At 36.2% G+C, this 10843-nt stretch overlaps 1 protein-coding gene across 1 annotated transcript; it reads right to left on the bottom strand.

The window, feature by feature from the left end:
* Window positions 1–222: 222 nt before the first annotated feature.
* On the bottom strand, window positions 223–624 carry LOC148192998 (uncharacterized). The gene has a single exon (XM_088099334.1). It carries the CDS (start codon window positions 622–624, stop codon window positions 223–225), a length of 402 nt encoding a protein of 133 aa, XP_087955460.1.
* Between the last annotated feature and the right edge of the window lie 10219 nt (window positions 625–10843).

Here is a 10843-nt window from a genome sequence, read left to right as displayed (position 1 = left end):
CTTGACTTGCCGAACAAGGTAGCCATATTCATGCTTGTTAGATCTCTTGACTCAGAAATTGCTGTGACCTTTGGTTGCCAGCTTCTGTTCAGACTTTTCAAAATCTTGATGTTGATCTCTTCTTTGTCAAATATCTTTCCTAAAGCCATCAAGTGGTTGACTATGTGAGTAAATCTTTTTTGTACTTCATATATAGTCTCTCCAGCCTTCATCCTGAACAATTCATACTCCTGTATCAATGAGTTCTTTCTGGCTCTCTTCTTCTGTGCCTTCATGCGTGACCTCCAAAACGTCCCATATTTCCTTTGTTGTATTGCACTGTGAAATCATGAAAAATTCATCCATAGTTAGTGTATAAGCAATTACATTATGTGCTTTGACATCATATTGTGCTCTGCGGTTCTCATCTTGAGTCCACTCAGAAAAATTTTTCAAAACAACTTTTTCATTCAAAACATGAGTGGGTTCATATGGACCATTTATGATTGCATCCCAAACACCTTTGTGCACGGATTCAAGAAAGATTTGCATCAGCATTTTCCAAAAAGCATAGTTTTCACCAACAAATAGAGGTGGTCTATTTGTTGATGCACCTTCACCAAAGGTTTGAAAATTAGAAGCCATTTTCCAAGATCAGTCGATTTAACAGAAAACGTAATCGACTAGTTTTTCAAATATTTTATGAAAACCGGCTCTGGTGCCAATTGTTAAAATAGAATGACTTAAGTTTCAACACCAAGAAGGGGGGTGGTGAATTTGTGAAATACAAAAACAATGTTTTCTTTAAATCTTTTTGGCAAAGTAGATGACTTTAAAAAATTTCTTGAAATACAAAGAAAAATATTTTTAAGTGCAGCGGAAATAAAGTTGATTAAACGCGGTACAAAGTCCATTAAGTAAAAGTGTAGGGAAAAAAAAACAAACACTGCTTTTTATACTGGTTCGGCCAAGCCTACATCCAGTGTCCTTCCTCACCAGGAAGCAAATGAACTATAATGATCAAGGTTTTTACACCAAGGCTTTTATAGAGACCTCCACGTCAAAAATATAAAACACCTCTCTAACCCTCTAATCAAAATATAGACATACAACACACAAAGACTAGCAGCAAGATGTCCCCTCTCCTGTCGTCTTCAACCCTTTGATAAACCCCTCAAAGTCCAGAACGCAGCACGTCCTCTTCCTATAGTCACAACAGGGCAACAACACCAATCTTCACAAGATTGAATTCCTGATCACCAAAACAGACACCTTTAGTGCAGATTTGATCAGACAGTAAAAGCATATAATCCTTGCTCTTCAAGCTATCTCCAAAGATGAACACCATGGCCTTCTTTAAGAGTTCTTGGAGCTTTTCCCAAATCTGTAAGACAACACTAATCTGAAAATTATCACACAATTTGTTAGATTCTCAAAACTTATTACATAATTCAAATTTGCGTCAATATATAGTTTTTCACAATTCTGACGTTCTTTAGTCGACTTTGCCACTAATGAAGTCGAATACAGTCATGACAATTATAACATTAGTAGCAGTCATAGCAATTAATTGATTACGCAATTAATGCAGTTGTTTCACAATTAATGCTTGGTCAAACATATTTAAAAATATAGACGTTGGACACTTTAAGACAAGCATTAACATAATTTCAAAACATAACAAACTTAGTCGAATGGCTTGCACACATAGTCGACTTTGTAATAGTTAAAAACATAGTTTTGAAAAACTTTCTTTTCAAAAATTCTCACATCACACTTTGAAAAAGTTTGTGCAAAGCCACGAGTTTTAATGGACTTATTTCATAATGAAGTCGACTTAAAATTGTTGTTTTGCTACAAAATTTAAGTTCAACTAAAGTGCATGTGGTTTTTCTTTTCCAAAACAATTTTCATGCCATCACAGATTAAATCTCACATATATAACATAGTGAATTGCAATGATCAACACAATTCTGCTGCTCCATATGTGCACTGCTTTGAACTTTTCCAGTTGCCTCCTTGCTTGTTTTGATCATTCAACTCTTATACATTGGTGTTTTAATCTTGTAGACCAAAATTGGCTATTGTAGAACATGTGTTCTACACTAGAACAACTTGTATTCAGCCCTTAAGATGCATTCAAATGTATCCTTGATGATTAGCATAGTGCTTAATCAATGTTTACGTGAACTGCTGCAGTTAGCTACAGGATACACTCCAAAACAATTCTGCACAGAGAAATCTGGGGTTTGCACTCATCCAATTACTTTCTCGTCAAATCAGTAGCACTTAAGCTTAAATAGATCCATTTGCATCTCCTTGAAGATCACCATTCATTTTCAAAAATCTTTTTGATTATTGGCATTGCCTTGCAAAACAAAAACTGCATAGGCCTATTTAATAGCACAAATCAGATTCAAGAAATTGAACTTTTCAGCATTGGAATATAGAGCAGTATTTGTCACGGCCAAGGCTATTTGGCTTTAGGTGCAACCACTCAAATCTCACTTCTGAACTGTTTTACAGTGCGCTAGCAAGTTTATTTTAGGTTCTAAACACTTAATCTCTCATTCACTTTGGTATGGAATTGGTCTCTCAAAATTTAGCTATATGAGTTGGCAATTTTAAGTGTTTTATGTTGCTGGAAAGGTTTCTGTAACTTTGAAGGCTCCAAAAGGAGAAGGTTTTCTTCTCCACTTCCTAAGAGGCTACCTTGGTAGGAGAAGGTTTCTGTAACTTGAATGCTCCAAAAGGACTTCACCACACCATCAAAATCATCCAAAACAGTCACCAAACAGATTAGAAATCTGCATCAGTTTCAACACTAAAATTTGACTTGAATCGGACAATTTAAGAGGCCAAAAAGCTTTAAAGCAATAAAAAAAAGGTTTAGAACAGAAGTAGGCACTCAAATGGATCTTAAGAAAGGTGCTAAAACAGATTAAGAAAGCAAAGAAATCAAAATCACAGATTAAACCAAGTCCAGACCCAAACAGTTTGATATTTTGCAAAGGTGTTTGATAAAATGCCCCAATGAATTTCAGATTGTGAATTTTTGAATTTCTGGGCTTCTAATATGGATTGCAAGGTTCTATATAGTTTTTGTCATTGGATTATACTTCTTTTGATCATTTAATATAATTTTTAAACATTGAACCAACTTTTACCAATCCATAATTTAATTATGCAAAGTTAAAAACCAAACAGTGGCTGAAATTGAAATTTTGCACTAGAAAAGTGGACTGAAATGGTGGTTTTAAACCCAAAAACGAGTGGAAGTGATTCAACAGCTCATGTGAGTGACCAAACAACTTTGCTTGATGATTTTAAGTGTGTTCAAACTCTTAAACAACTCAAAAACTGTTTAAAACTCAAAATCACTGGTTTACTTCTTTTTTTAACTCAAAAAGTGATGGTTTAAAGACCAAATCTGCATATAGGCTAAAATTTGACCAAATGAACAGTGCCATCAATTTAAACTTGTTCAAGCTTTCCAAAAGCACATAAACAACAAGATTCGAAAATCACCCTTGCTATAGCCAATTTATGCAGGAAAATACACCATTATACCACCCAAAATCAGTTTTCAAAGAATCAAAAGGCTGGACAACAACTAAAATGACTCAAGAATATGTAACTCTACTAAAGTGAGGTTTATTGGAGTTAATTGGGAGTTAGGAAAGATGTAATCGGAGAGCCCTTTAACACACTTTAAGACTATCAATTACAACCATTAACGTGAGGTTTATTGGAGTTAATTGGGAGTTAGGAAAGATGTAATCTGAAGTTAGTTGCGTAGGGTGACTTTGTGAGTGACCTTGTGTAGTTGGTTAGGTGTTTGTGAGGTTTAGAGTTAATTTCACTTAAGGGAGTAAGTCTAAGAGAGAGAGAGAGAGGGGGTACTCATAGAAGCGTGAGAGAAAGTTGGAGAGGCACATTTGAGAGCAACCAAGTTGGCGAGAGAAAGAAGAAAACACTCTAGCTCTTGGATTTTTTTAACGTGACTTGAAGGAAGCTTAGAGATGGCTTGTTCTCTAGTGAGGAAAGAAGCCTAAGAGCCCTTTGGAAGCTCACTTGGAATAGAGGTAAGGGGTTTAACTTGGGATATAACATGGTGTATGATGGGTACAAGGTAACATGATAATGTTGATGCATGCTTTCTTTCTTTTGTGTTGAGATTAAAGTTAACATGTTGTTGCATGCTTTCTTTCTTTTGTGTTGAGATTAAAAACAATATGTTGATGCATGCACTCTTCTTTTGGGTTTAAGTTTCATGGGTTGTTGCATGGAGAATGGGTATTCACATGTTTATTTTCGTTTTGCTATTATATGGGGTATATAATGGACTATACATGATTATATCTTATGAAAAAGTGTTGTTGTGCGAATGGGTATACATGTTGGGTGAATTGGGATGTTGTTGTGTATGAAAAAGTATCATGGGTACACTTAAAATCATGTTTCTATGGTGTGTATCTTGTTTAATTTTACCTTGCATGAATTATATATATTGAGGGGTACTTATGTACACTCTTTGATCAAGAGTGTGGGTAAGAGGGTATTGAGAATTCTCTTTCATTGTTGGAAGAGAAAAGAGTGAGTCATGAGATTGAGAAGAGAGAAAGTGAGGTTTTGGTGAGTTGGGAACAAGGGTTGATGAACAAAATTGAAGTAAGGAGAAACTTGGTGTCATGGGTGAAAGAAGAACATGAAAGCGGCAAAGAAAAAGGAAGGGGCTGCAAGAGGAGCATCAACCGTGAAGAGAGAAGCTTGAGTGGTCGTTGGAAGCAAAGAAGAATGAGTTAAATGGAGTTGTTGGAGTGTGCATATTTTACGTCAATGTTATGGAAAGAAGAAAAAAAATATAGAAGAGAGGATGGATAGGTGTTGACGTGAAACAGTGAGGGGTCATGTGGTTGATAGTTGTGTGCAAAGGGGAAATAAAAGAAAAAAAAGAAAAGAAAGAGAAGAGAGAAAGGAGAGAAGTGACGTGAAAAGGAGGGGGAGGAGGAGAGATGAATTGGGTTGAAAAGTCAAAGAAGAAAAAGAAAGAAGGGATGAAGGTGTGAGTGCATGGGAGTTACGTAAATTGTGTAGAGCTTTGAGTGGGGAAAAACTCAAAATGAAATAAGGAGTGAAAGGAGGTGGGGCCGGGAGCTTTAACGAGGGAGAGAGAAGAGAAAAATGTAGTGTGTTTGGGTGAAGGAGTTGTGTTTACGTAAATGGTGTGCAAGAGAGAGAAGAATGAATTGAAAAGTGAAATGTGAGAAAAAAAGTGGTCTAGAAAGGAGGTGTGGGGTCCATGGCAATTGTAAGAAATGGTGAGAGAAGAGTGGTGGTGGTTAATTAAATAGGAAAAGTTAAAAGTGGAAAAAGAAGAAGAGAATGTTACGTAAAAAGCAAAAAGTGAGAGAGTAAAACAGAGTTTTGTGAGAAATGAGTAATTCAAGTGGGGTCCACTTGGTGAGATAAAAATGAATTTTGTTTTAAAGTTAAAAAGATTAGTGGGGTTCACTTGGGTTAGTAAATCTAAGAGAGAGTGTATTTAAGAGAAAGAGGGGTACATTAAATAAAGGTGTTGCTTTGTGAATTTATTAGAAACGAGGGTGCGTCAATAAAGAAATATTTATATTGGAGAGTCGTGGAAATTAATTTATTTATTTAGTTGTGAAATTTAATTTAATTAATTATTTGTGAAAATTAATTGAATTATTGTGAACTTTTTGGTAGTTATTGGTCAATGATTGACTGTATACGTGTTATTGTGAAATATGTATAATTGTGATGGTGTGGTTGTGAGAGCAAGCGTTTTGTTATTTCCTTAGAATTTTGTCAAGCGGTTGATTTCGTATTAGTATAGGATAAAGTGTTTGGTCTCTACGGAGATAGAGATTCGAGTGTCACCCTCCCTCGTGCGCGAGGACTTGAGAGGGTTGGATGTCTCGCCCAATGACTTCGGCTCGTGTGAGTGTAGTGCTCGGTGGGTACGCCTAACCGAAGTTTTTACTCGTAATTCCTTGAGGAGTTGGGGAGATAGGTCTGAAGTTGCGATGGAAGACGACTCGAATCGCCCTGTTTTGGTAAACAGGTTTGAATCGCTCTGTTTTGGTAAACAAGTTTGTACGACAAAATTCAAGGAAACAACATAAGCTTGTTTGTATGCTCTGAGTTATGTGTTGAATACTGTGATGTATTGTAAGGTAACGACTATGATAGTCTAGGTGGTGATAGTCTGTGTTATGAGTTGAGCATTGAGACGTAATGTGATGTCAGAGTTATGAGTTGAGTATTGAGAGATAATGGGATGTAACGACTGTTATAGTCTGTGTTTTGAGGATATGATTACTGAATTGTATGCTATGTTATATTCTTAGTTACTCACCCTTTCCTTTTGTGGTTGTGGTTCCACCTACGATGATCGTACTTGTAGGGGAGTAGATGGCGGTGCAAATAAGGCAAGGCAGGAGTAACGCGACAAGAGAACGAGAAATTTTACTGAGGGGATTTATTTATGTTTTAAAGACGTTTTATGTTTTCGAATAACAAATTTGAATATTTATAAGGTTTGAATTTTAGTTGTAATATGTTCGGACGTTTAATGTTTTATTTGCTTCCGTAGTTTTATACAAACGTTTATAAGCGATGGTATTAAAAAAAATTGGCGAAAATTTCAGATTTTATTATTTACAAGTGGCATTCCATCAAGGGTGTTACAAAGCCCGCAAGAAGAAGCTCCAAAACAGATGCACAACGGAATGACATTTGGTGTAGTGAAATGGATGCATAGAAGGTGTTGGATGAAGGTGTGGTGTGTGTATGATGCCTCCAAGCTCAGAAGGCCTTTCTACTAAGGAAGGAAGCTAGAGGAGAGTGAGAGAATTCAGAATTCTCAGGTGACTAAAGAGTATAAGAGGCTGGAACAAATTTTACAACATTTCATTACACTCCAAAGTGAAAATTACAAAGGAGAGGCCCTCTTATTTATAGGTGAAGATGGGCCTCAATTCTGGCCTAAATTCCCTCCAAAAATTCAAATAAAAGTCAAGCTTGAGAGCCAAGTTAGCTGGGTCACGCTTCCCACTCCAAGCACACAAGGAAAACATGCAAAAATAAAAATCTGATATGCAGTGGCTGAGCCAGGCAGGGTTGTGGCTGGGTGCAGATTACAATCCGAAAGCCAATTTCCTTTGCATTTCTAATCCGAAAGCAAAGCTCTTCAATCCGGAAATCACCTCTTTTTCTCCCTTTTTAGCTCCTTTTCTTTCCTTGGCTTCACATGCTTTTTGGGTGCTCAACCATGGTCTCCAAGCTTTATTAGACCCTACAAAACAACCATATAAGTATTAAAAAGAATCCTTCTAAGACTTAGAGAAAGAAAATCAAGAAAGAACTTTCTGAAAGTCCTTCTCCAACTTCCCTTTGTTAAACTTAGCTTAAGTTGGTACTCTTTTGAATGGAATGCCCTCCATCAGGAGTATAAAAGGATACATGCTTGTCCCAATGACTACATTTTATATAAGAAGAAGTTTGAATTTTTGCAAAAGTGTCTAAAATGTGGGTTATCACTATACAAGTCAAAAAACAACAGTGAAGATAATGGTGAGACAGAAAAAAATGGTTCTGCTTTGAAAGTAGTTTGGAACCTTCCCATTGTGGCCAAACTTAAGCGTTTGTTTGCGAATCCAAAAGATGCTAAAAGTCTTATATGGCATGCAAACGAGAGAATAATTGACGGGCTACTTCGTCATCCAGCTGATTGAAAGCAATGAAAAATTATTGATCAACAATTCCCCCAATTTGGTCAAAAATGTAAAAAATATTAGACTTAGTTTAGCCATTAATGGAATGAACCCATTTGGTAATATAAGTACCAATCATAGTTGTTGGCCAATTATATTGATAATTTACAACTTATCTCATGCATTGTGCATGAAGAGAAAGTACATGATGTTGTCTATGATCATATCTGGTCCCAAGCAGCTTGGAAATGACATATATGTTTATCTCAGCCCAATAGTTGAAGACGTGAAGTTGTTTGGGTTGATGGGGTTGAAATATTTGATTCCTACACTTCTAAAACTTTTGTGATGCATACAATGTTATTTTTCACAATTAATGACTTCCCAACTTACGATTATTTGTTAGGATATAGTGTCAAGGGTCATAAAGCATGTCCTATATGTGAAGAAAACACTACAACTCATCCATTGAAAGACATAAGGAAGACGGTGTATCTGCGTCATCGAAGATTTTTAAAATGTAATCATCCATATTGAAGGTTAAAAAAGCATTCAATGGGCATCAAGAGAGAGACGATGCACCAAATCCACTTATTGGCCTTCAAATTCTTGAACAAGTTAATAAAATACATCATGTATTTGGGAAAACATCCAAGAAGTCATCTGTAATGACACTTTGGAAGAATAAATCAATATTCTTTGATCTTCCATATTGGTCCAAGTTAGATGTTAGACATTGCATAAATGTGATGCATGTAGAAAAGAATGTGTGTGATAGCTTGATTGGTACACTACTCAACATTCAGGAAAAGGTAAAAGATGGAGTGAATGCTCGTTTGAATTTGGTTCACATGAAGAAAACCGAGGTAGAAAATAGTCTATAAGCCTCAGTTGTAGCAAAAACCGAGGTAGAAAATAGCCTATGGCCTCGGTTCAACCACAACCGCTGCCACAAGGTATACCAGATTTAAAAAAACAATTTAAGGGTTATGGCCTTAGTTCTTGCATGAACCGTTGCCATAGACCCATGTTATTACCTCGGTTGAACCAAGGCCAAACCACCCCCGTCCCCCCGCCTCCTTTTTTTTGTACTTTACTACTTCGGCCACTAAGGAACCGAAGCCGAAACCCTCGCTCTATTACCTTGGTTGGAACCGAGGCCAAAAGCCTACCATTTTTTTACCTTGCGAGTATATACCTCAGTTCAAAAACTGAAGCATATTGTCAAAAACAACTATTGACGTTTCTCTTTCACTAGTGCAGAAATGGCCTTTAACGTCACCCCTTAGACATCGGACCACCTAATATCCAATGTAAAAAATTACCGGTGGCATTTCCATAAATAAAATTTTTATTTAGACGTCAAATTTGGGGGGCACCGACGTCTAAATTGATTAACACGTCAGCTGCCCCAATATGGACGCCAAAAATATGGCATAAATTAATTTTTTATTGGTCTTAGACGTCCGACTTAAGAGCCCCCGACGTCTAATTCGTATTTAGACGTCAGAATCACCCTATCGGATGCCAAAATGGTTAACCTAGAATCCCAAAAGTCAATTTTCTTTGCCACTTAGACGTCCGATCCCGCCACCCCGACGTCTAAATAGCCCTTAGACGTCGGTCCCCCTATAGTCGGATGCCAAATTCCCTGTAGAGGTAGGTAAAAAGTAACTGTTCCATTCCCTTATACCTCGGCTAGGCAGCCCCGTAAAAGTTCCATTCCCTTATACTCCCTTAGATGTCGGGGGCCCTAAAGTCAGACACCAAAAGGCTCCGTAAAAATTAATTTTTAAATGATTTAAACGTCGGCTTGGGAGGAGCCCCGACGTTTAAATGGATATAAACGTCGGCCACGGAGGGGCACTGATGTCTAAAACATTTTATTACCACAGCGTGAACTCGCAGGCAGTTACGCGCACATTTCATCATCTTCCTCCTCGCGTTTTCTCTCTGCGGTTTGCATTTTCCTGATTCGTTTTCTCTCTTTTGGACCGTTTAAACTTATTTTTGCTCTGATTAAATTACTCTTTGCTGAATTATAATCCATTTGAACTGATTAAAATGCATTTTTGTTGCGTTTTGGTGCAATTTCTCGCATGTTCTTGGGCGACGATTTTGACTGTTTTTGGCCTACGAATTCTTGCCTACACTCCTCCCTTTACCTCTACTACGTTTTTAATCTGCTATGAAGGTTAGCTTTGTTGTTGAAAACTTTTGTGTATGCATGTTATTCGCTTTTGAATATTATTGACTTTTGGGTATGCATGTTATTGCCTTTTGAATATGCATGTGATAAAGTTTGTTGTGTTATTATGATTGACATGTTATATTATAAGTATGAAATCATTGAATGAAACTTAGTTCCCGTTTGAAATTTAACACAAACGATCAATCTTTTAATCGTTTGTATTAAATTTTGAATTATCCGATTGGACAGTTTGGGAAAATTATTTTTCATAATTTGCTATAACAAGTACTATCAACACCCAATTTCGTCCGGGTAGGTAAATAATTAAAAATAAAGAATAGGAGAATAATAATTAATGGTAGGTAAAGAAAAAAAAAGGAAAAAAGGAAAAAAATAAAATAAATTTCCTTAATGCAGGACACATCACTAGAAAATATTTTTGAAATGGATAAATATTAATATAATTTGCTTTTAAAGAGGAAAATATGATTTTACAAATGGACAAATTTTCTGACAATAATTATAATCAATGCCTTGAATATTATTTGATTTCACTTTCTTAGAACCAAGACATTTTCTTTCCCTATTTTGTTCATGTCAATTAATTCACAATTAAGGGCAAAATTACCATAATATTATAATGTGTGTATATAAATACGCACCCTGTCATGGAAAAAAGGGGGACGAAAAAAAAATAGAGAGAAATACTCTGAAATAATAGAGATAGAAAGAGTACGGAAGAGTATAGAGAAAAGTAAGTTCTCATGCTAGAGGAACTCTGCCAATAGAAACTACCAAGGGAGAACTGGGAGAATACTTAAAGCCAAAAATGTATGTCATCTCTGCACCATTCTCCTTCTTCTTTTTTTTATTGTACTTTGAAGGTTTTTGTTAAAAGATTTTATTTTTTTTACTATCTACCAATAATGTTTTT

The sequence above is a fragment of the Vigna umbellata genome, chromosome 9 (genome assembly GCF_029865625.1).
Source record: "Vigna umbellata cultivar VRB3 chromosome 9, Vumbellata_1.0, whole genome shotgun sequence".
Taxonomy (NCBI): Eukaryota; Viridiplantae; Streptophyta; class Magnoliopsida; order Fabales; family Fabaceae; genus Vigna; species Vigna umbellata.
This window is presented reverse-complemented; position numbering and strand designations above follow the sequence as displayed.

Coding starts and splice junctions, on each gene's coding strand:
- LOC148192998 (XM_088099334.1), bottom strand. CDS start 624: ATGGCTTCTAATTTTCAAACCTTTGGTGAAGGTGCATCAACAAATAGA.